This window comes from Dermacentor variabilis, chromosome 2 (assembly GCF_050947875.1).
Source record: "Dermacentor variabilis isolate Ectoservices chromosome 2, ASM5094787v1, whole genome shotgun sequence".
Lineage (NCBI taxonomy): Eukaryota > Metazoa > Arthropoda > Arachnida > Ixodida > Ixodidae > Dermacentor > Dermacentor variabilis.
In genome coordinates, this window is record NC_134569.1 from 19,567,948 (window position 1) to 19,595,023 (window position 27,076).

At 45.7% G+C, this 27,076-nt stretch overlaps 1 protein-coding gene across 3 annotated transcripts in view; it reads right to left on the bottom strand.

Annotated features, from left to right (window-relative positions):
• Cdep (Chondrocyte-derived ezrin-like domain containing protein) overlaps window positions 1-27,076 on the bottom strand; it is a 231,451-nt gene that overhangs the window by 136,989 nt on the left and 67,386 nt on the right. For 2 of the 3 annotated variants that reach the window (XM_075679829.1, XM_075679831.1), the window contains exons 7-8: window positions 15,906-16,066; window positions 3,436-3,510 (exon numbers count right to left, since the gene is read on the bottom strand). In XM_075679829.1, the coding sequence (XP_075535944.1) occupies window positions 3,436-3,510; window positions 15,906-16,066 (236 nt within the window). The remainder of the gene's footprint in view (window positions 1-3,435; window positions 3,511-15,905; window positions 16,067-27,076) is intronic. The other variant, XM_075679830.1, reaches the window with a different exon arrangement.

The following is a 27,076-nucleotide window of genomic DNA, read 5'->3' on the forward strand; positions in this document are numbered from 1 at the left end:
TGTAGTTAATTTACAACTATCTAACAAACCGACAACAAATAGTCCCAAGTGAATAGTTCGTTCTCTTCACCTAAAATTATTAACAGAGGCACCCTCGGGGATCAATACTTGAGCCATTATTATTCTTATTATTCATTATTTATTTGCCACAAATGCTAATGCATGCCGACTGTCTTCTCTATGATGATTACACAACCAGCTTCGTATCCGACAGAAATTCCCTCACACCACAAAACAAACTGAGCCATGATCTCGTTAATGTTCATTCATGGTGCATGAAAAACACGTTATACATCAATCTATCGAACACAACATTTATGGTAGTTCATTTCCCACAAACAATATTTATTGATTCCTTAGTTGTGTCCCTTAATCACATAATTACAAGATCTGGATCAACAAAATTTCTAGGCATTATATATAAACAGGTACATTGTAAACAGGGAATTCTCAATTATTTCTGCTCTATATGAGTTCCAAAGCTTGACGTAATAGTTTTGCAGAAACCCGCAAGGTGGAGAGGAGTAATTAATTAAGGGAAAATGAGGCATCCACCCAATTGTAGCAATTGCTACAAAAGAAACCCATATGGGATCCTTTAAAAAAGCCCCACTTTACCTTAATTTTCCATTAATTAATTACTTCTCCACACCTCACGGGTTTCCGCAGAACTATTATGTCAAACTGTTGCCTTTGCTTCGAGTTGTTGACAAATTCGACTTCGTCCTGCCATCTGCTAGCTGCCTGGTTAGCTCAGATGGTAGAGCGGCTGCCTCGGAAACGCGGTGGTCCCGGGTTCAAGCCCCAGACTAGGACGAATTTTTCTTCAACTGCAAGGCTTTTTCTTTTGAGGAACCCGTATGGGTTTCCTTTGTAGCAATTGCTACGATTGGGTAGATGTCTAATTTTCCCTCAATTAAAGCCTATAGCTGAATAAACATTGAATTTTCATAACCTTGAGGTTGGAAAAGGAATTAGCTGTGAGACTGATGGCGTTTTTCACTGGTCGATTCGGAGCAGGATTCTTTGCTCCATGGCAATGAATCCGAATTTCACTGGTCGATCTGGAGCGGCTTTGTGCGTTCCACTGGCCGTTTCGGATCAACTGGCTCCGCGCCGGATCGTTCTCACTGGCTTTGCCGTCGAGGCGTGGATTCGGGCGGAAATAGCTCACGTCACTTCTGTCTTCAAGCGAAATCGGTACCCGGTTGGTACGCACAACATTGTGTTGCTTCGCAAAATGGCTGCATTCGGTGCTGCTGCAGAGCTCGCATTTAGCAATGAGAGCTCGGACTACAGCGATTACGAGGTGACGCAGGTGCTGTACGAAGCCTTCTATGCACGTTGCCCATGCACAATCCTTGCGGGCGCAACATGGAAATGACGGACTCTGCGACTGCCGCGGTCAAATTACGCACGGGGGACGGCGAGTTTGGTTGCCGTGGAAACGTAAAGAGCAGAAGTCAGGCATGGTTTCCTGAATCGGTTTGTGTGACGTGTACGCAGACTTCCTGTGTGATGCCCCGGGGAGCGTTCTTGCGCTCCGTTGGCTGATTCAGATTTGTGAAACCTGAGCGCTCGCTCGAGGATTTCGGCGGCCGCTCCAGATCGACCAGTGAAAAACGCCATGAGATATGGTGCTTTGGAGACTACAAGTATTGCTCTCTTTTGCAATACTGCCAATTAATGCATGTTTTCCATTAAAGTTGTTCCCCAGACAAGAACTCTTTATCGAACTAAACAAGAAAACATTGAATTATATAGAACCATATTGATAGATGTAGGGAGATAATTGCATTGGTGACGCATAGTACCTACAGCTCTAGACAGCTGAATTAGTGATCTACATGGCAGTCCCATGTCAGTTTCAGAGAAATATACACCAAGCAATTTGAATGACAGTACTATTTCGATTTCAGTATTGTCTAAATATATGGCAGGATGTCGGCACATATAACTGGCATGACGGATAGATTGACAGGTGTGTGTACGCATGTGTGGATGGACAGATGGGTGGATGGACAGAGCAACCTTGTATTAAGATCCAAACTGCTGTCACAGTAATAAAAATAAGCAGTACCCAGTTGAGATAGGTCGCCCGAGCGACAGCTAATACACTCACTTGAACAATGAGGTGGCAGTCGAACGTAAGTTTCGTGACAAGCGCTTATGGTTGATAATGAGCACATGAGATTCTGACACAGACACATGGTACAGGAACACACGACTGCGCTTCTCAATGACTGACTCCTCTAGCTTTACTACCACACTACTGCACTATAACTGTTTTATCATTGCAAATCTTTTGCAAACAATCAGAACATACATTACCAAAGATTAGTGAAAAGAGACTGAGAAAAGTAATGCAAGAGTTGAGAAATGCTTTCTTGGAGGAAACTTTTCGAGCTATTTGTGAAAATGAGGTGCATGATGCTGACAAAAGAGGTTTCCATAAGTGGTAACTTTTTTTTGTACAAAGAAGAAATACTCACATATACAAGTGCCTAGATTCTGATATTTCTCACCAATTATCAACTCACACACCCCCAGAATCAAATTTCAATTACCCATTTCTGAAACAATAATAAATCCAGAGACAAAGTGTGCTGTTTATGCACTTGAAAATTGCAAGTATACAATGCAGTCCAATTTTCAGTTATAAAGAGTGAGTGCTTGTAAAAAATGTCTTGCTTCTCATTTTACCACTTGAAGACCAAATCACTAGTAATTTACTGCAATAAATGACAACCGTTAGGCTGCAGAGTATGTGTTCTCATTTTGCATCAGTGTCCAAGCCCCTCGTGAATCAGTTGATCATATGTGCAGGCATGACCCGACACTGCCATCAGTTGCACACATTTCGACTGTGTTACTATGACGGAAGAATATAGTCCTACAATCGCACCTTAAGCTCCACAACAGCACATGGCATATATTTACCATGAGAAATGTTCATCATTGTTCATTCCATTAGTGAAGGTCAAAGCCGCCATTTTGAAAGCATAACTTACTGTCCTGACAGAACACAAATGCAACAGCATTGAGTATATGATGCAAAGAGGTTTATTAGGTTTTTGTCGTAGAAAATATTGCATGCACACTGTAATGTGTGGCCACAAAGGTTGCAGTAGTATCAGCTGACAGAAAGATGAAAGCAGCACAGTTTACTTTGGCAGGCAGGGTCAGAAACGGTCACCCCAGGGTCAGCATGCCAAGCATGCCACACCCAACAAGAGAGCCAAGCACAGTCCCCGAGCACAGACAACACCAGGAAGTGCAAAACCAAGGGACAGGGCAACACAAACCAAGAGAGAGTGTGCAGGGGCTGGAAGATGGGTGAGAGTGAAAACAGAGAGAGAGCAAAGAGATGTTTGCCACATACCGGTTAAGGCATTCGAGTGTCAAACGGTAAAGTATTGCGGACCGAGTATGTACCTTTGAAAGGGCTGCCTCTTGACATAGTTCTCCCTAACATATTCAACAATCTGCTTCTGCGTTCTACCACTATACCTGCAAAGAGAAGAAAAAGTACATGCTTTGTCAATCCCTTTGCTACTTGACTCCTCCAGCTGCATGTCGACCATCAAATGGTGGCGAGGTGATCTAGTGCAGTGATTCCTACAGTTGTATCGTGTGTGCATGTTCACAATGGGTAACACAGTTTTTGTGTGTCCTGTGTAAACAAAAAGAAATGGTAGGGCAGGGTAGAGGGTAGGACTGCTCTCAGAGCTATCCTTGTGTCTACGAAGGTAAGCATGCCAACACACTCATTCTTCCCAATGCACTAGCCCAGGGAATCATCTCCCCTACACGAAGCAGTTGCAACAGTGCCTACAGGCCATGACTGGAAGGTATCACAGGAGACAAATTACATGACAACTACCACAAATCTCTGCACTTCTCACGGCATTTGGTGCCAGCCGCAATCGACTCAGCCCGCACAGGAGCTGGAGCCAAACAAGGCCTCCGCTGTGCTGCTGGTCAGCTCCTGGCACATGCACAACCGCCGGGACATCCTGGGTTCCCAATGACACATCACGCTCGCACCTGCTCAAAAGGCAACACACCTCATTCATCACAATGGCCATGCAGCTTCTAGAACTAGCATGCAAGGATAAAGCAACATCAAGGTGCATGCTGGCATAGCCAGTCAATCTGGCCAGCAGCACTGAATCACACTGTTTTCATGAAGGCCGTCATGCACACAGCTCTGGTCTGGGAAAGCTGAAAAGAGCAAGAGGTCACTCACTTAGAGGTGGATATGGGGAGGGAGGGGGGGCAGTACTCAACTATGTTGCATTACATGAAAATGATACAAAAACTCAACAAAACAGGTCTATCAACATAGTTTGGACGAGATTACGACAATGACATGAACATTTTGACTCATGCAATTAAAGAAAAGGCTTTGTTATTATGACGTGATATGATGCTGTAAACAATGCCCTTAACCAAGAACATATATTAGTAAGCGGGTGACTGTTAGTCCTGTGCTTCCCATATGAGGTGCAATTCAAGTTTTATACTAGGGTTACCAGAACCCCCTCTGGTAACCCTAGTATAAAACTTGAACAGCCACTCAACAAGCACAGGAATCATGAGCAATGTTTTATATATACTTTTGCAGTTCTGAAACTGCTCCTTGTAAGGTGATCCAAGTTGCTCCTAGGGGCTGTGAACAAACATATTGCGATCGAGGCTTGCACTATGTAAACGTCATTGCTCCACTCAGCACTGCTGTCAACACACATCTGCCATGAGCTTTACTGTTGACAATTGCCTTTTTTTTTATTTTTATTTGTGCATGTGTGTGTGTGCGTGATAGCTTGGTCCCCATGCACAGGCTGTACTCTAAGAGTGTTGTGGAAAAGGTCTGATAGACATGCGTACCAAATGAACTTCCTTCGTTGGTATTGTAAGGAGCACACATGCTCATCTTCTCCTGCATACTCATGTTGTCGCATTCGCATGTTGCAGTCGCGTCAGGAGCCGGCATAGGCACACGAGAGGCGCACTATGCCCTCTCCCAGCTTGTCCCTCGCTTTGGCGAGGTGCATAGCCTTCCCCCAACTCACTCAAAACAAAACAACAACTCAAAAGGAAAGGTATCTGACGTGCAAGGAGGACATTCCCCTCGCAAAAGTTAAAAAGGCATAAAAGAATGACACCGGGGGAAACCTGCTCTCTCTGCTGCCCCAACCTCGAACCCAGATAGGGATACCTGCTGCAACCCGTGAGTGACCTCATTTGCCTGACTATCACACGCAACAAGGCAAGCCTACTTATTACTTGTTACAGAGTGGCCTTCCCTCTGCCAGTGTTACCTGTTGCTTGTAGCAATAAACATCGTTAGAGTTGACATCGCTGGTTGCTTTATTCCCTCAAACCAAAAGTAGCTGTGATTACATGCGCTACAAGTTGGGAAGTACTACGGACCAATTGTGTGGCTAGATGCTGACCTTGCCTTCAGCCCCAGCCTCACGCAAAGCGCACCCCTACAGTATTCAAGATGAACAATAGAACCCATTCTGCAGTGCCTGTTTTGCAGCATTTCAAAAGGCACAAATGAGCGCTGGCCATTAACATTTCACTGGCCAAGTGGTGTGCAAGCAAAATTACACCACGAAATCCTCACAGTGCAAGAATTCTAAGCTTTTGTAAATCCTGAATAAAGTGCATATGTGTGATTAGCACACCTTTCTTTTTCTTCTTTTTTACAATTATGTGCAGGGCACTGCACAACACACATGTGGCATGCACTATGGGTACGCGATACATTCGTAACCTTTTCTTTGTAAGCATTTCCCAACAGTGGTGCTGCACACTGACTGTATACAGCACTGCTCAGAAATTACTGCCTATTTAAAGCAAAGCAAGAAAAAAAAAAACTTTATTTGCCTGAAAGCAAGACATAATCATTTTATAAAATTGTCAGCATTTGACTTGGCTGATGTCAGAAAATGGAAGACTGCTGCAAAAGTCAACTTTCAGTATGTTAATGTGCTCAAGCAATGACATAGAAGCAGCAGGCTATTATGTAGTCTAGCCTGGTCTGGTCCTTCAGGCATCAAGGAACGACTCATTTGGAGACCGTTCTTGATGTATATTATATGCCTTTACTAAAAAAGAACTTTTGTTAGTATTTAAATTGACTCACTTCTATATAATGACTCGTATGCACTAGTACAAACATATGAAGTGAGAAAAATGAGGACAGCATGAGAGGACCAATGTGTGCAACGACAGACATGTACAATGCTCACAACTTGAAATGCAAACAGCAATGAACGCCTCTTACATGTACAGTTGAACCCACTCATAACAATATTCAAGTGCCAAAAAAATCCTACGTTATAACCAGAAATTGTCATAACCGAGTTGCACAAAAAAAAAAAGCTGAGGGGACAAACATTCAAACAATTTATTTAGACAGAATGAAGTACAGTCAAACCCACTAATAGCATTACTGATCTCGACAAATCTTAAATGTAACAATGAGCGACTGCCTAAGCCTGAACTTGTATGTTCAATGATAAAATAAACCCCGTACTATGCAATATTCCCATGCTGCATTATTCGTTACAACAATTAAATCTGGCTACATGTTATCTGTGCTGAAAAAGCAAGGGATTTACAATCCAGGAAAATAATTTTTAAATATGCCAGCCACTTTGCTACCCCCACATTTGTGCTGAGGTGGCCACACAGCATGCCTTAGTCACCCTTTTTCATTCCTCTACGGTCTCCCTTCCACCCCTCCAGCATCGACGAGAGGGTGGAAGGGAGACAGGATAGTGGCACAACGAAGGCATGCTGCGCAGGTTGCACACCGCAAAGGAGGGTTTGGCAAATCAGTTGACGTTATCTTTTTTTTTTTTTTACTTATTCAGGGCAGTGCAACGAAGGTGTGCAAGGAGGGTGGGCGAAGGTTCAGGTGCATGCGGCAGGAAGGCTGGTGTGAGAAAGGGACTAGCTGTTGGTTCTTTTTTCAGAGGATTTTACATTTCTTGCAAAGCACACACCCGGTAGCCAGGTTTAATTGTTACAACTGATAACATGGCATCGGAGCATTGCAGTAAGCAATTTATTTTACCATAGAACACATACAAAAAATTGGCTGTTCATTGCCTAAATATTGTTAAAACAGTTATCGTTATAAGTGGGTTCGACTGTAATTACATAAAAGTGCAACATTTAATAGCTCAGTAACTTGTTTCTAAGTAAGGAGTAATACTCGGCGTACATTTTGGAGTTTGAATAAAGCCACTGTTACAACTACAGGGGAAAGTGGAAGCAAAATAATGCATTGGAGTAGTTTTGGAATTGTTCACATTTGAATTTATGAGCACTGTACATGCACAATACCTATAAAGATAAAATTCAGGCAAGTTGGCACTTGCTCATTGTTCAATATGCACAAACAGGAACTAGTAACAAAGATGTAGACAAGCATCGCCTGCACTTAGTAACTATCGTATTTTCCAGTGTATAAGTCACGGTCTTTTTCTGAATTTTTGGTTGGTGCGTCTCAGAGAACAATGTGATTTATATATGTTTATTTTTGTATTTTTTTTTACGGAAAGAAACTGCTGTCAAAATTGGATGTCCTGCTATGGCCATGTGAAGCGCGCTGGGTTGACCTCCTCTGGCAGTTGCTACGGGTTGTGTGCGCGCTATGGAGGTTACCGGGTTCTTCTCGGGATCGAGTTACTGAGTGCCATGCGAGCACGGAGCAGTGACGCAAGTGGAGCAGGCCGACCGCAAGTCGACCGACTTTGAAGTCACTGCATCTGCAGATCGCTTTCCTGAATTGCATTCCTGAAGCAGAGTGACAATTTGCTCTTGCTGATAACGAATGTCCACAATTCGCACAAAGCATTCACATGCGCAGCAACTAAAACTGAGGGCACCCTGCTCATTTTTCCTCCACAGCATGTACTGCCCATTGGATTTAATCTCTTGTATGACAGAATCTGCCAAAACAGTGCCATTTCAAATTTGTCTGCACTAAATATTTCCGACGATGTTAGCATCTCTGTTGAGAGAAGTGCACTTGCGGGGGTGCGGTGCGGCGCAGCGTTCTATACTGTATATTGAATGTGGTGGTGAATCGAAGTTCGATGAACGCGTAGTACATTATTATACTTTCGCATGGAATTTTAAAGGGGAGTTTAAAATTGTTTGATATAGACAATAATTTTATATATCCAGTGGTGGAACAGCCATTTCACCTCTCAGCACAGGTCCTGGCACAGGCAAAAAGCCGATTTGGCACAGCAGCAAGCCCTTTTGGCAAAATATTCAACGCATGTGTGCTTACCATATATAACGTAAATATTAACTGATACAGTCGATATGTTGTGGAGATGGGTTGCGTGAGGCTTACCCTGCTAGTGCAGTCAGGAAAAGATGTGACACTCCACAGTGCGACACACAATGGGCACTATGGCCGGGTTTATCTATACGGTGCAAAGAAGGCACCGCAGACAGATCATCAACAAACACGTGTTTATTAACCCAGGATGCCACACAGTGCAACGGTCACGGCTTGTGGGCAAAAGCTCACCGCAAGACTGGTCGAGTATGTGCGCCTGCAGTGAACATGACATCATGCAATATACTGATGCCATACCATGCACATTATGAAATCTTCAAATAGGGGCCACAAAAATTTTGCGGCTGCAAAAAAAGAAAAAAGAGACCTCAGCGCCACTGCGCATGCACGAGACACAAATACGGTTTTGCGTTTTTGTTTGCAATGCTATTTCATCAAAATAGCACAGCAACACAAACTCAATGCAGAAATTTGTGTGGCAGTTCTGTTTGTGTGAAGTGGCAGCTCTTGCCGTGTATCACATTGGCTAATACCATTCTGAACTATGCACCACGTGCAATTCTGATCGTAGCAGCCCTTGCCAAGTCCCACTATCAACCATAAACATCCAAAAAGCTAACCTTTAATCCTAGAATGTGACATCCTCCTTCGGGAATACTGCGTGGTACCACGCGGGTTCGGTGAACACTGAAATAAAGTGTCAGCAAGACTGTACAGCAGCACTACATTGTATGTCCCTCAGGAAAAAATGTGCGAATGACAAACCGGACGCCTCCGAAAGGCCCAAGAGAAACTCAATGAACGAGCCTCTGCTTCCTTCTATGATGACGATGATGATAGCATGCTGTTGGTTTTGATTTTAGCTTTGCCAGTTGCGAAGTATCAACGGAAGAAGAGTTTCGTTTTTATGCATGCTTTTGTGCAGGCTCGGCGCAATTTTCCTCTAAAATGCCATTTGATGCAGGATGACGCAAAGGCTCACTCTCGGTGCAGTTTGGCGCAATTGGCGCAGCTGTTCCACCACTGATATATCTGAGTTTAATATATCTAGGATTGACTGTATTCTATAAAAGTTAAGTAGAGCTGAAATAGCACAATTCCCTGGCCAATTCCCTGCGCAATCTGTATTACCTCTGCATTTAGCAATGTACAAGCAAAGATTAGGCTTTTTCCACACCTTATTGCTGCTGTGCACTGTTTGCTATTGGTCCCATCTTGATCTCGTTTAAAAGAGCTAATTTCTTCTTCAGTATTCTGCCATGTATCTCTTTGGCCAACGCATAAATAACATAGAAAATTACCCTCCCTCCATAAAAGTGCTACCGTGTAAACTCATTTGTGGAGCGAGCGCACATGACTCAAAGGTACTCTCCAATTTGTGGAGCCGGTCTGGATGCCACGCTTTGTGTTGTGCGAGCTCCCAAAATGGCAAGCCACACTGCCATCTTGTTCTTAGTTTTTGAGAGATCACCTATGTGTTGCGATGTCAAATTCTGCTTAGGCGTTTGCAGATTACCTGAAGTTCAGCAGAAAACATAAGTAATTTGAAGCTGTCGAGAGCAACACGGATTTTACACCTGTGATGTCAACTGAGACGGAATCCACCTTAGCTGTTGCTCTCGTGAAATTCACCTGCCAATGCTCGCATGTACAACAAGAGCCATGTTTGACAGAATGTTATGATGCCACAGCCTGTGGAATTGGCTTGAAACATACAAAGCAGTAGAAGATATTAAAGGACTCGCTACAGTTTCAGTAGCAGAGTGTGAATCAGACTTATTTAAGCATGCTTACGAAGGTGCAGTGTTGCTGGTGAAGATGTCATGAGTTTGCATTCAGTAAATGCTTAGTTATCATGCAAGAAGTGCAAAATATAAGGCAGTAATGTAACTCTTGACAAAGAAGAGTGAGAGTGCAGCCTTGTTGGGAAACTACTTTCTGCAGGCAAGAATTACAGGAATGTGGCTTTTGCAAGGAGCATTCCACAGTTAACTATTGACCAGAGAGTTAGACCTTTTATTGTAAGCACTCTTTCAGCACATGCGACGCAAGTGCCAAATGATGTTTTTGTCACAGCAAGCATATTCACAACATGGCCTTCACAACAAAAGTGGCAAAGCCACCACAAAGAACAAGGCGGTACCCGGGGCAGCGTTTACCAGCCATATGGGTGAGGCAGTCCAAAGCTTTGGCTGAGACAGCCATGAAATTTTACAAGGGTAATTAAAGAACCTTGTCTAAAATACTGAAGAACCTTCACTTGAAAGCAAGGGTCACCAACAGAACATCAAGGTATGCAGAATACCTCTTGTTGGACTGCTTGAGACATCATGCTTGCATTTCTTTTACATGGACCTAATCACCATTTTTTTAACTATCAGCATGTACCCGTAACGAATATTGGATATAACGAAGTTAGTTTTGCAGATTCTCGAGTGGACATAATCAGGACAGGGAAGAAGGAAGTTCAGTGGACGGCTGGTGACGACTTAGCCTATCAGAGCCAGGAGCCACCAATCTGTACACAAATTTTTTTGGTTATGCCATGCCGCAATTTACAAGATAGGGCAGTAGTTGCCTGGCTAACACGCCTACCGACATAGATTGAGGTACTGTTAATGGTTAGGGCCTACACCAGAACTAGAACCGCAACCAAAAACGAAACCACCTTTATGTTTATGACAATGCAATTGAAGACCAAAGAGAAGAATTATCAATCAAGCTGTCAGGTATTATAAAAAGAAAATCTTGCTTATTGGTTGCTGTACAGCAGAAAAAATCAGAAGTCTTGACATTTGGCCGTCCCAACTGTGTGAAGTCAGGACTCTAAACTTTTACTTAAAAGTCAAGCCTGTCTCACAAAATTTGGGACACATGGAAACCTTAAACGAAACTATCTTCATGGCAGATTGAACTTTACTATAATGAGGTTTGATTCTATTTGCTTGATTGTAACAAGCCCTCCCCCCTTGTTCTTTTGTGATAACAATGGTGACGACACTGGCTCTGACAATAGGCTGCTACAAATACTGCCAAATGTGTTTACGTATCCAATTAAATCCTCATACAGAAAATTTTTAGAATAATTTTCCTGGAAAAAAATGCAAATAAATATGTCAACTGAATAACCATGGTAATACAGTCAATGTGTAATCATGGTAATCATTCATTGTGAGCTGCCCTTTAGACTTAAAGATCTTCGTATGGCAGGCATCAAAATATGCATTTTCAACTGGTGCCTTTGAACCATTCACTGTTTCTTAACGCTGCGAAGACTGATGCTGCAGCCATTAAAGTCGTGATTGGGATCACTATTTGGATCAAGTGAAGTTTATATTTAGTGAGGGCCAATTTCAGAATTGAAATAATGAAGGTTTTGGCCCATAGAAATGTATTGGCACTGGCTCGGACTTTGAGTATAGATAGAATTCATTCAAAAATCGAATTACCTGGAGTCAAATTAATGGAAGTATTCACTTTTAGATATGTGAATAAATGTAGTTGGAAGCCAACATTTTGTGCAACAAGATTAGTTCTTCATGTCCGTGTTGCTGCATACTGCATTGTGAAGACACGTTAGGCCAATTAACCCCTGCCTACGCCATGCTTCAGCCACTGGAACACCACGGTATGGAAGGTTCGGCTTGTATTCACTGTGACTTGACCTGAACCATGGTCATGGCTGTGCAAATAAAGTTTTCTTGAAATCATGTCTTCATAACAAGTCCTAGTTCTCCAGCAATACATCTTGCATTAGTGTTTACACTGATGCTATCAATTATCGCAGACCTCATTCTTGCACAAAATTCAGAAACAAATCTGTGCTATTGTTGGTGTTTGATATAACTGAATACCCTGGCTACATGTACTTACGTTTTAATGTTTAAACCCTTTAACACCTAAAATGATTCCAGAATACACTCAAACCTCGTTATAACAAAGTTGAAGGGGGAGCTGAAGTTACTTCATTATATCCGTTACTTCGTTACATCCATTATTGCCATTTGCTACAATATATGCCCAATAGGGTGCACAATCGTAAACACGGAAATAAGAAAATGGCTTTGCAGCATGTGGAACCACTACACGGTCCCGCATGCGGCAAAATTTGAATAAAACAACAAATGAATCTTCAGCGTATGCAACACGTACGCGACTTCCTCGCACCTCATGCTACAGCCTTTAGATAGCTGCCTTCTGTTCCATCGTGATGGTCTTTCGGGTTCACTTTCCACTTGGCTCGTGGCAGTCAAGCAGCACATACCTGGCACACAACACAGCACTCCACTGTATGATCGAGGAGGCAAGCGAACTTTACCACGCTAGCGTGGCTCAGCTGGCTTGTGGCATCCAAGACTGCACTGGTGCTAATGCGATCTCAGATGCCACACCCAGCTGCCAGCCCGTGCGGTGCGCGGCAGGAAGAGGGAAAAGAGAATGCCTGGCCTAGGCGTTATTCCCGAGATGCTCCGGGGCAATATTAAAGGCCAGGCCCAACTGTTGCTGCCTGCATGGTCTACCGTAGAGAGGGAGAAGTGAACGCACTAATTTTTTGCACCGCTGCAACTCGCACAGGCTTGCGGACGAGCCACAAGTTTGTGCCAAGGAGACCTCGGAGGCCACATCCAGCTGTGCATGCCTGCACAGCACACCATGCAGTATAAGTGAATGCATTTATCTTTTAATCTTTTGCACCGCCGCGCATAGCTGCACAGCATTGTGGCGATGTGGCTTGCACAGCCAGGCAGGCTCCCGGGGGAGAGGTCAATGAAGAAGTGCGACAGTGAGCTGCTGCTTGTGCGCAGGTGCACAGCTACACGCAGCTACACGCAGCTACACGCAGCTACACGCAGCTACACGCAGCTACACGCAGCTACACGCAGATACAGTAGAGCAGCGTTGAGAAAGACCAGTGCTGCTTGATGGTTTATTCGACATGGGAATGGGGCAGTTTTGAAATGCTACGGTGGATGAGTGCTGGACCCCACGGAAAGTGATGTATTTGGCACACAACAGTCAGGTATCTTTGGTTTCGGAGACGAATCTAGTTCAGTACATCTATTGGCAGGACAATTTCACTTCTGTTAAAATTATGTTCAAATACATATACCTCTATGGAGAATTCAAGAGGAATTTCATTTACTTTGTTATATCCATTATTTTGTTATACCCCATTTCGTTACAACAAGGTTCTAGTGTACTCCCAATTTTTTTTATGTAACCATGAATTTTTCCATGTCATTCTGATTCTGAAAATATATTACTCGATTCTTGATTACTCAAGTATTAGTGCGCAACAAAAAATACAGATAAACAGATTTACCACATTCAAAAAGTGTTGCACTTCCCCTTCATGTTTAATTAAAATAACATGCATATTAACAACTCTTGAATATTTATATCATTTAAAATATTTAGAACTAAATAAATATTCAAATATGCACTTTCGAGCACAGCTCCCTTAGCCAAGCTAGGAACCATGCGAATATTTAGTCCAACCAAGCTGTGGCCTCAGAAAAGCCTAACAGAAAGAATACTCAAGACTGTAAGATGCAAAACTAAGTGCAAGAATCTGCTTGTCCTTCCTAAGAATGTCGGAAAAACTGACATGAAACTGCTACAAAATAGCAAGAGCCTTGTGACTTCAACGGTAAAATGAAGACAGCAACATAACAGGTATGTCTCCATCTGAAGAACCATACTTTGGAACTGAGCCCACTCCTGGATTATTTTGTCAATGCTCAGCCGTCCAAACAGCTCACGCTGAACGAAAAGCTAAATAGAACTGCTTGTGAAGCCTGCCATGCCGCAGGAGATGCATACACATGTGAAGAAAATCTTTAAAAATAAAAGGAAATACTGTGTACGAATGGTGCCTTTCTGAGTGATACTCATAACAATACACAATCTGCACAGTTTCAGCTTGACAATGGCTCCACTTTTGTCACTCTTGTTTGTCATTGTCTTTCTGGTGCCTAGACCAGCCGATCACATAACAGCAAGCATGCCATGTAATGAGCAGCACGCATTTGATGTCATAGAATAATGTGCACATTAGCTGGGTGAAAGAACACGTGAATTAAATTTTGTTAATTAGGGCCAAATTAGCAACATAATATTTTACAAACCAGTTTTTATTCTAGTCAATATAATTATGTTTCATCTATCTAAACTTCTTAAATGCCTTAGAAAAGGAAGCTTAAATTGCACTAACAAGTATACTTGTATATGAGGTTAGTTCCACACCACTCGTTACCCCAGGGTGAAATCTGTGGGCCAGTTGCAAAAACTGAAACTCATGTCCAATAATAAAGAATGGCTTTCTACTTGCACATTAACATACGTGTTCTGACTTCACAGGCAAACTGTCTCAAATCTTATGGCAGCCTGTAAAATAATCATGACTGCAATTTGTGTACTTGAATGGGTTGGAAACTCTTTGTACAGAGCATTGTTGGCCATGTCAGAAATCAAATGCACCAAAATGTTTTTTGGAGAACTAAACATGATATCAGAATCCCAGGCTTAAGCATCTCATTTCGAAACAGGAACTGCGAACTGGTATGTTGCGACATCATGACAATAAATTAAAATTAAAGGTAAATAAGTTCCCCAGACTTCTATATTCTATATTGAATTTATATTTGATAATTTTGATATCTGCACAGAGATTAGCTAATGTATGGTTACTCGTAAGAGATCAGCTCTAACAGCTGCAACGTAGTTTCCTTCTATCGTGCCCAGGTAGCTCATCCTGAGCTGGAAGGCAAGTGAGCATCACAGTGCAAACATGATAACATTACTTTTGCTTCCAATTATGTTTTCTTGGCACCGTTTGAACCCTTTTTGCATCAACCAAGGATTAACACAACTTGGAGACCAAGCTACCTATCTGGACTGCAGGCACAGTTGGGCTTAAATTTAATTCCATGTTTCAATGCTGCAATGAAAATTTGGTTTATAAGCCAGATAATGTGCCATTTACAAATTCTTGGCCAGTGTAGTTTCATGAAGTTCACTAGGATGACATTTGGACAAGTTGGTGAGACATGAACGCAGCTTTTCGCACAGCTCTTTGTGGCAAGTCTGTGCTGTTCTGTCTTAGCCTCTTTTCTTTCCTCGTCTTGTGCACAAAAAGCTGCATTCATGACTACATTTATGGTTTTGCACACCAGGGCCACAAAGAGCTCCACACTCCGAAGTGCAATGACTGCGTCTGTTTCCCTCCAAAAGGAAGTGACCAAGCCTCAGGGGTTCGGTGCATGTGCATACCAATGAGAGCGATTATTCAGTTGTGGCAACAAGTTTGAAAAGCGGAAGTGCTTCCTTTCTTTTGCAGGTCGTTTGAGGTGCCTACTTCCTTAATACTCAGCCAGCATTGAGTAAAGAACAGTTTTCAAGCCAACCATTTTATGTATGTTTGCCTGTGTCAAGCCAGCAGCACACAATGCAGACCTGTAGGACAGGCAGCTAGCTCAGCTGCATAAAGCCCTGCTGAAAGCAATGGACAGCTGATGAGATGTAAGCAACACAAACCAGGCATCCAATGCAGGCCATTGGGGCAGCTCACCTGAAGGATGAGCCTCGGCTGAAGAGCCGTGCTTTCTGCCGGGGGCTCTTTTTAACCTCAGTGCAGCGAAAAAATGCATGATTCTCTATGCACTTTTTCCAGAAGTTCTTGCATTCATTGCGGCTTTCAAAGAAGTACTCCACAGTGTCCTTGTAGTAGCCCTGGGAACAACAAACACAAAAAGTCTGCCTTTTTATTTCTCTTCTGAATAACATTATGCAAAGTCCAACTAATTGCTGAATACATGGACTAAGCCTCTTTTTAACTCTTTCATTACCGCTAGAAATGTGCTCATTTTCGGTGATTTTATGTTCTAATATTTTATTTCATGACGTAATAGTCGAAACATATACCGCAATACATAAATATAGAGCCCGGTTACTGGGGTTATGAATGAATGCATAGCAGTAATAATGGCTCAGACAATTTTTGAAAATTCTTATGTGAAACTTCAGAGAAGCACCTCAAGAAAAACGAATGAAAGTTATAATTTGCTATTTTTAGTATGAGTACTGAGGGTTTTTTTTTTACCTTCATATTGTTACTATATTGTATGTGCTTACTAGATTCTATGCCCCCTTTACTCAATCCCCATGTAGGGGCTTTGTAAGGTATTTTATAGATAAATAAATAAATAATAAAAAAATCATAAATACAGTCGATACCGGATATATCGAATTATTGCCTATATCGAACAGTTGAAAACTCTCCTTGGCAATCGCATGCAAAAGTATAGCGCTATTGTTCGCGTATATAGAACTCCCGCGCACCGGCATATCGATGTATCGAACTCCGTGCTGAGCTGTGCCCCGGCAGGTGCGCTTCTCCCACCATACCCCACCCTTGCAAGTGCGCTTCTCCCATGGCATCCTACCCCCGCAAGTGCGCTTCTCCTCACGGCGCTCTCGCGATGTTCCCGCGATCTCACGCGCGCCGCCCCGCACTCTGAGAAAGGGGCGTGTGGGTAAAAGGCACGTGACGAGGAGCACTTGGAGTGCGATTGGGTGTGAAAGGGAAGCGGGAGGGAGAAGCCACGCTGACCGCAGGCGCCCGTTTCCTGTGTTTTGGTTGGCTGACACCACTGGAGCAGCAAGACGAACGAGGTCAGTGCAGCTTGGGCTTGTGGTACTAGTGTGGAGATGCAGAGCGACGCGCCTTTCGATTCGATTTGTTCCTTTTATTCACGAGGCCAATGACTTGTGTGGTGTAGTGCATTTTTCTTTCCGCTTTTGGCACGTGTTCCGGAGCCATGGCCGCAAAAAAACGCAAGAATTTGGATTTTTCAACAAAGGCGGACATCATTTGATGGGTGGAGGCTGGGGAGAAAAAGTCGTCGGTCGCCGTGGCGTTCGGATTCCTCGAAACACCCTGAGTACGATCCTCAACAACAAAGCCAATGTTAAGCTGAAGGCAGTGCAGTCCAGTCGCCCTGGAGCGTGTCATGTGTGAGTCCCAACCTTTGACAAGGTCGAGAAGGCATTGTACGCCTGGTTTTTGGAGACATGTACCAAGAACATACCTGTTGATGGCCCAATGCTCATGGAGAAGGCCAAATGGTTTGCTGTGGCCTTTGGAGAAGAAAGCTTCACTGGGGGCACTGGTTGGCAGCACCAATTTAAGAATTGCTACAGCATCGTCGGAAAGACCCTTTCGGGCGAAAGCGAGGAGACTAGCACAAGTCGCACAGAGAAGTGCTTGTCCGAAGAGTGGCCGAATATTTCCGACCGCTTTTCGCCGTCGCAAATATTCAATGCAGATGAGACGGCACTGTTTTGGCAAATGCTGCCAAACAAGACTGCATCTGAAGGGCACTGCATGCCATGGTGGAAAAAACAGCGAAGTGCGCGTATTGATTTTGCTTGCTGCAAATATGGATGGGTCATGCAAACTACAGCCATTTGTTATCGGAAAGAGCAGGTCACCATGCTGCTTTAAGAACGTGAAAGGCCTCCCGGTTCGACACGTGTCCAACAAGAAAGCTTGGATGACACGCGATCTTTCCGTTGAGTGGCTACAAGCGTGGGATGCCGAAGTGGAGAAGTCTGACCGCAAAGTTTGTCTTCTTGACAATTGTTCGGCCCATCATGTCATCTGCCCATTAAAGCAGATCACCCTCAAGTTTCTGCCGCCAAACACAAGGGCAAAACTTCAGCCTCTCGACCAAGGCATTGCGAAAGCGTTTAAGGGTGGGTACAGACGACGACTGGTGCAGAGGCTCCTAATCAACCTTCGATTAGGAATCGAACTCAAGGTGGACCTCCTCGGATCCATTCAATGCTGGCTGGTGCTTGAAACGACGTGAAGAAAAGCACAATTGTAAACTGCTTCCGCAAAGCAGGCTTTGTGGTAGCTGCAGACGACGGATGTCTTGACAGTGAATACGATGATGCTGGATGCCTGGACAGCAAATTTCGCAAGCTCTCGGCATTCCCAGGCGCCATCCCAGGCGGCGTTACAGCACGCGATTTCGTCAGAAGCTAGCACAAATACCGGATCTCCAATATTGTTTATATGCAGACGACATTACCCTATGGATTAAAGGAGGCTCGGATGGCTACATTCAAGATACCTTACAAGAGGCTGCAGACGCAGTAGTGGCTACGAGAGCCGGGTTCATGAACCTCGAGTGCTCGCCCACCAAATGTGAGCTGTTACTTCTATCTGCAAACAAACGCGTTACGCCGAACATTCAGATTAACATCAACGGGAAGCAAGTTCCCATAGTAGACAAAATCCGTGTACTTGGCATGCACATTCAATCTAACCGACTCAATACGTATACACTTCAAATGGTTACTGCCAGCGTAGGTCATACCACACGGCTAATAGGAAGGGTGTACAATAAGCACAAAGGTCTCCACGAGGCAGAATTGCTAAGACTGGTACAGGCGTTTTCTGTCAGTAAAATCACATTCTCCCTACCCTATCTCCACTTAACTAGGGCCGAGGAAGATAAAGTTAATTCACTGATACGCAGACTCTATAAATTTGCCCTTGGAGTGCCAAGTAGAGCTTCTACTGAGAGACTTTTGGCTACAGGTACCTTGAATACATTTAGTGAGCTCGCAGAAGCCCACCTGACCGCTCAATACCAGCACTTATCGAACACCCACACTGGTAGGCACATCCTTTTTAACTCCCTGAGTATTGCCCCAGCACCCATGACCAATGAGAAATTCAATATTCCCCACTCGATACACGAGCACTTTCATATCCCTCCTCTACCTAAGAATATGCACCCTGTTTATCACGAACATAGGAGGCAACAACGAGCTAAAGCCCTGCAGAAAAAGTTATTTAACTACAAAGACGTGCTCTATGTCGATGCCACAGAGTATCCGTGTGGACACAAATTCGCCATATCAGTCGTTGACTCCACTGGCAGTATAGCAACGGGAGCATCCATTATAGCCCCTTCTTCGGAGGAGGGAGAGGAGGCGGCGGTGGCACTCGCCGCAACAATACCCAATTACTCGGTCATAATAAGTGACTCCAAAACTGCCATACACAACTTTGGAGCGGGTAGGGTTTGCAGGACAGCCCTAGCCATTCTATCTCACACTCCGCCAGCCCAACTTCTGAGTTTAATCTGGACACCTGCTCACGCAGGCCTAATCGGCAATGAAGCGGCCCACCTAAGTGCTCGAGCTTTCACGAATCGAGCACAGGTAGGGGACGGTTCAGATGCCAGTAATCTCCCTCCAGCATTCACCTCCAAAGACAGATTACTTACATACCACGGCATTTACGGGCATTGCCGCCTAGGTCGCCTAACCCTCCCTCCTTTAATGATTCGGTCGTCACGCATACACGAGGTGCTATGGCGTAAACTACAGACTCGCACGTTTCTATCTCCTGCCTTACGTCACAAAATTCACCCGGGAATATACCCTACTTCAGCCTGCAAGTTTTGTCCTGCTAGCAGAGCGGACCTTAACCACATTATGTGGCAATGCAAGAACCACTCCCCTCCCCCTAATCTTTGCAGAGTTTTAAGTAGTAGGGAGCTGTGGGAGGCTGCCATGCGCAGCTACAACCCCGAGCTTCAGGAAGCTATCCTGAGGTGGGCTGAGGTGGTAAAGGAGGCCTACCGCGAGTAGGATAACCTCCCTCGCCTTCTTCCCGCACCTCCTTTCCCTTTAAGATGGGATAAATAAAGTTCTCTCTCTCTCTCTCTCTCGTCAGCATTGATGACGACGTGCAAGCTGTAGCGGATCGCACTGATGCGGAGATTGTGGCTGACATCATGGGTGACGAGGACGCAGACTCGAGCAGCGGCGAAGGTTCCGACGAAGAGGACCAACCACCATGCACTGCAGCTGAACTTGCATCAGCTTTCAGGGTCATTCACCGCTGTTGTAGCACAATGGAAGGAGCTGGCCTTTCTCATTTGGACACTGTCAACAAGCTTAAAGACAGCTTAATGAACTTGATGACGCAGAAGAAAAAGCAAGCAAAGGTCATAGATTTTTTTCTTCAGAAATAAAGTGCTCTGGTTATCGCGCCGTGTTTTTGTTTTTTTACACGCTATGGAGGCTCAGATCGGCAAGTTCCCGTTAGTTACGACATCGGGAAACTGCCTTGAGATGTGCGGAGTTGTTAGAGAAGCTTTTGACATGCATATTTTATATTTCAAATTATTGATATATCGAACTATTTCGCGATCCCCTTCGAGTTCGATATATCCGGGATGGACTGTATACAAAATATTGGCACGCACTAGTTACGCTAGAGGTCGAGGAAGAAGAAGTGTGCGTGGTAGCTGCTGCAAACACGAACTGTAAACGGCTGTTCGCTTAGAACTGACTGGCTGGCTTTTCCTCTCGTGACAAACTGGTGGAGGTGCTGGGTACGCATCCATCGTATGCCTACGCGTCCTGAACCAGAAGCTACCGACGCCACTACCTCGGGGACGGCAGAAATCTATCGAAGCAGCCGTCGCCTCCAAGGTCTTCCACCGCAATACAGTCCCCTGGCAAGCTCCGTGAGGAAGATGTCAACAACTACCGCAAGCCAAACCGAGGTGATCCCAACTGCTCCCGTACCATGCATTCTCAACGCGCCTCGCACGCCTAACCCGTTCCATGGCGACGCCTTTGAGGACGTTGAAGACTGGTTGGACCATTTCGACAGGGTCGCCGCCTTTAACGACTGGGACGATCGCCGTAAGTTGAAGAACGTCTACTTTTCCCTTTTAGACGCGGCGAGAGTATGGTACGAGAACCACGAAGCCTCATTTACCAGCTGGCAGGAGTTTTACCGACTGCTATGCGAAGCCTTCTGCACTCCCGAAAGGAAAGAAAGAGCCGAACAGGCACTGTCTTCGAGGTTCCAAATGCCAAACGAAACCGTCGCCATGTTCGTCGAAGACATGACGCGATTGTTCCGTCGGGCGGACCCACTAATGCCAGAAGACAAGAAGGTGCGTCTGTTAATGCAAGGCGTAAAGGAACAGCTTTTCGCGGGCCTCGTGCGTAATCCTCCTGCAACAGTCTCTCAGTTCGTTCGTGAGGCCACAGTCATGGAACGTATGCTTCGGCAGCGGCTCTCGCAGTATGAACGCCAGACCACCATGACTGCTGCATGCTCTCTCGTACCTGCAAATGATGACAGGGAGTCACTTACCGAGCTAATACGACAAATTGTTCGAGAAGAACTGCAAAAGTCCTATGCATCGGCTTCGACACCTCCTAGTGCCGCGGTTCTTACGGATGTCATTCGAGAAGAAATCGGCAAAGTGGTTCATCCCTCGCCACCAACACGACCCGAACCTCCCACGTTCTCGTACGCGGATGCTCTTCGGGCTTGCGCGCCGTCGACGGGCCGTTTTTCGCAGCCGCCTGCTGGGATTTCTCGACGCTCCCAAAGTCCAATCCACCGCACGAATCCGCCAGCACCCTTTCATCCTGGTCCGCGCAAATCTACAGTATGGCGCGCCCCCGACAACAGTCCGTTGTGCTATCACTGCGGGGAGGCTGGTCACATGTATCGCGATTGCCAGTACCGACGGATTGGTCTGCGGGGATACCATCCGGACACCCGTTGCCCGCGCTATGGCGAACGCCCGCACGAAATCGAGCAATACTTAGAAAGTAACCGGCTTCCTCCTGCCCAACAGCGAAGACAGTCACGGTCGCCTTCACCTTCACGCCTTCACGCGTCACCGAACCGTGCTCGACTTGCTTTTGATTCCGCTGGAGTCAACGGTGGAAGCCCGCGCCGGGGAAACTGAAAACGGCGGCCTCCGGGGGTGAGGCCGCTGTCATGCGAACCGTCAAATATCCTCCGCCGACGCCATCCCCTCGCGACGTACCACTGACGCCTTCATTCGCAACTGCAAAAAAAACTTCTGCTGCTATTACTGCTTCAATCGACGGTTATCCAGTAACTGCACTTGTAGATACGGGAGCTGACTACTCGGTTATGAGTGCCTCACTGGCGACTCGGCTACGCAAGGTGCTGACAGCGTGGGACGGCCCACATCTGATTACGGCCGGAGGACACCTCGTGTCACCCATTGGACGATGCACCGCCAGACTTGCAATTTCTACTTCGACTTTCGTAGCGTCTTTCCTTGTGCTGCCCAAGTGTTCTCGGCTAGTTATACTGGGCATGGATTTTCTCCAGGAATATGGGGCGATCATTAACCTTCGTGACTTGTTCATGACTTTTTCTAACTATGTTTCTTCGGATTCGAATGTGGCGGATGAACATCACCGCGCGGCTTTACGCGTGGTCGATGACTGCGTGACGTTACCGCCTCGAAGCAGCATCTTCGTCCTCGTTGAATGCCCTCAAGAACAACTAGGAATAGGCATCGCCGAAGGTAATCTCACCATATTGCTGGATCGCGAAGTCGGCGTCGCACGAGGTCTCGTAGAGCTCCAACATAGGCAAACCACGATTCTAGTTACGAACTTCAGTGGCGAATACAAACACTTTGCGAGGCATACCACCATGGCCTACTTTGAAACGGTGGCCGAGTCCAACGCCTGTGCTTCGGTAACGACAATCTCGATTCCGGAACCCAGCAATGTGGACTTGACCAGTCACATCAACGTCAACCCACAGCTCGACCAAGACGAGAAGGAGAGGCTCCTTACTCTGCTATCGTCATTTAGCGACTGTTTCGCCACCACGTCGAAGGTCAAACAGACTTCTTTAATCAAACACAGAATAATCACTGAACCGACCGTCCAACCTGTTCGCCAACACGCTTATCGCGTGTCGCAAAGAGAACAGGATGCTATTCGTCATCAAGTGAAACAAATGCTCGACGATGATGTCATTCAACCATCGACAAGTCCTTGGGCTTCACCTGTTGTATTAGTTAAAAAGAAAGACGGTTCACTAAGATTCTGTGTCGATTATCGCAAACTGAACAAGGTCACGAAAAAAGACGTTTACCCACTTCCTCGAATTGACGACTCCTTGGATCGCCTGCGACATGCCCGTTACTTTTCTTCAATGGATCTACGTAGTGGGTACTGGCAAATTGAAGTTGACGAACGGGACCAGGAAAAAACGGCGTTTATAACACCCGACGGTCTCTATCAATTTAAGGTCCTCCCTTTTGGATTGTGTTCCGCTCCGGCCACATTTCAACGCATGATGGACACAGTTTTATCTGACCTCAAGTGGAACTCGTGTTTAGTCTACTTAGACGATGTAGTTGTTTTTTCCACCACGTTTGAACAACACATCCAGCGGCTTGAGGCGGTTCTTCAAGCTATCCGCACCGCCGGCCTCTCCCTGAAGCCCGAAAAATGTCACTTTGGCTACGAGGAGCTCAAATTTCTAGGTCATATTGTCAGCAGCACCGGTGTGCGCCCTGACCCTGACAAAGCCCTGGCAGTTGCTCTGTTCCCGATACCGAAGACAAAACACGATGTCCGCCGATTTTTAGGGCTTTGCGCGTATTACCGCCGTTTTGTACCCAATTTTTGTGAAATTGCCGAACCTTTGCAACGACTCATCAAGAACGACGTCACATTTGTTTGGGGCCCAGCACAATCCGACGCCTTCCACGACCTTCAGCGACGTCTACAGACACCACCGATCCTTGGTCACTTTGACACCGAGGCTGACACAGAAGTGCATACTGATGCTAGTAACGTTGGTATCGGAGCGACACTCGTTCAGTTTCAAGCTGGTGTTGAGCGCGTTATTGCGTATGCCAGCCGAACCTTGTCCGCTGCTGAAAAAAACTACTCAGCAACTGAAAAAGAATGTCTGGCAGTCATATGGGCTATCCAGAAGTTCCGCCCATACCTGTACGGACGCCCCTTCCGTGTCGTCAGCGACCACCACTCTCTCTGCTGGCTGGCGAATCTCAAAAATCCTTCAGGCCGTCTCGCAAGATGGAGCCTTCGGTTACAGGAATTTGATGTGACCATCGTCTATAAGTCTGGCCAGAAACACACTGACGCCGACTGTCTCTCCCGCGCCCCCGTCGAACCCGCACCACTAGATACTGACGACGATTCTGGTTTTCTTTGCACTCTTCCGTCTTTAAACCTTGCTCAACAGCAACGCCAAGATTCCGAGCTCCAGCCCTTGATTGAATACCTTGAAGGACGCCGCCCACAACCCCCACGGCTGTTCGCGCGCCACTTGTCCTCTTTCTGCCTACGTGGCGACATCCTATACAAGCGGAACTTTCACCCTACGGCAGCCGTTTTCCTGCTCGTTGTTCCCACTACTCTCCGCGACGACGTTCTACGTGCATGCCATGACGAACCAACGTGCGGGCATCTTGGTTTCACGCGTACTCTCGCGAGGATCAAGCAGAAGTACTATTGGCGAAAACTCACAAAAACCGTGAAGCAGTACGTCAGAAGTTGTCGAGATTGCCAGCGCCGCAAAGTTCCACCACTAAAACCAGCCGGTCTGCTTCAGCCTGTCCGACCTCCTTGCTCACCTTTTGAACAAGTCGGGATGGATTTACTTGGCCCATTTCCCAAGTCTTCGGCTGATAACCGCTGGATCGTCGTCGCCACCGATTACCTCACTCGATACTGCGAAACACAAGCCGTTCAGCGAGCTACTGCTTCAGATGTTGCTAACTTCTTTATCAAAAATATCGTCCTTCGACATGGTGCTCCCGCTGTCGTCATCACAGACCGTGGGACGGCCTTCACTGCCCAGTTGGTCCGAGACATTCTGCAGCTGAGCGGAACAACGCACCGTACGGCAACTGCGTATCACCCGCAGACTAACGGTTTAACAGAGCGTCTCAACAAAACGATTGCTGATATGCTTTCCATGTATGTTGCCACGGATCATAAAAATTGGGACGAACTGCTCCCGTATGTGACATTCGCGTACAACACTGCCTTACAAGAAACCACGGGGTTTCCTCCTTTTCGTCTGGTCTACGGACGCGACGTCACCACTATGCTCGACGTGATGCTCCTGCCAACTTCGTCTCAACCTACCGCACCAGATACAGACGCCTTTGTTCAGCGTGCCGAAGCAGCGCGGCACCTTGCGCGGCAACGAATTCTATCCCGACAAAGTCAAGATGCTCGTCGATACAACATGTGCCATCGAGACGTCACATACAACCCGGGAGATCTTGTATGGGTTTGGACCCCTATACGTCAACGAGGCCGGTCAGAAAAATTATTGCGCCGATACTTTGGACCCTACCTAGTTTTGCGTCGTCTAAGTCCTGTCAACTACGAAGTTATTCCAGCCGACACTTCGCACCACTCCCGTAGACCACGTTCCTCTGACATTGTTCATGTTACCAGGATGAAGCCTTACCTTTCGCGCTGACTCCCATCCACAAACTTTGTGATGCGGCCCCTGTCGTCTCGTCCGTTGTCTTTCTCATTTCTTTTATTTTTCCTTGTGGCATTTAACATCTCCCCAACTTTATTTATTTATTTCTTCTTTTTTTTGGAGGGAGGGGTAATGGCACGCACTAGTTACGCTAGAGGTCGAGGAAGAAGAAGTGTGCGTGGTAGCTGCTGCAAACACGAACTGTAAACGGCTGTTCGCTTAGAACTGACTGGCTGGCTTTTCCTCTCGTGACAATATGCATCTGGATTCTAGTTGCCAACTTTTTAAGTCAGATCATGCAAAAAAATTACAGAAGAACCTTGTTAAACCATACCCATTTAAACAGTAGTTCTGTTTTAAAAGTAGTAAAGTCGAATCCATGACTCAGCGGCCATTGAACAAAATAGGTTTTGTATCCGCATAAATCGTACCAGCTTATTGCATACATATCAGCTAACACATAGTGTTTTCACTTTTCGTCGAGAAATCGCGATGGTATGGCGACCTGGCAGAACAACGAGCCTCAGAGATCGAAACGGCCTCCAAGCTCAAACGCAGAGGTTGCTTGCAAGGGTGAAGCCACATCAACAACACCATTTCGGCGCCATGCCAGAGACTGAGTGTTGTGGCCCGTGTTGTGGTGTCGTGCAAGCTAAGACAAAAGCCGGGCGCTCAGCATAGAAGAAAAATTGGACATCGTTCATGCTGTCGAACGTGGCACAAAGAAGTCAATGCTGGCATGCGAGAGGGATCTACGATTGAGTACGGTGTGTGGCATCTGGAATGCGAAGGAGAAGTTGGTCGGTAATGCTGCTGTGATACCGAAAATATGTTGACTACTAGGTTTGACTTTTTGAGGTTCACGACTTTTTGCCATCGTTGCTTCTGTTATTGCCTAACGACAGTGATGAGGACAACATGGAAAGCGACAGCATGGGCAATTCAAGCCCGATGGTGGCAAATGGTGCACGTTACGTCAGTCTCATGTGAGTGTTTGCCGAGAAGAGAAGCCTGGCGGAAAAGCTGGCTCGTAGCTTGAGTGAGTTTAAGGCCGTCAATCGTAACTATTAGCCTGCCGCGGTATCAAATGAAAATAACATACTTTTGTTGCGTGAAGTGAATAAATACTGCATGTTTTCTGCCCTTTCATAGCACTCTCTCATAGTTCTGTTTTTGACAGGTATGTGGGCGATCTCGCGATATTTCGGTTAAGTAGTACTGCCGTTTAGTACACACTTTTTCCAAGCTCTGGCCAATTACGGTTTAACAAGGTTTCACTGTATAATGAAAATTAGTTGGTGTCAATACTCGCCATAGTGATGCCCACGATATACAGAAAAGCACTATCTTTGCAAATGTGAGAACAGGTAAGTTCCTATTATAAG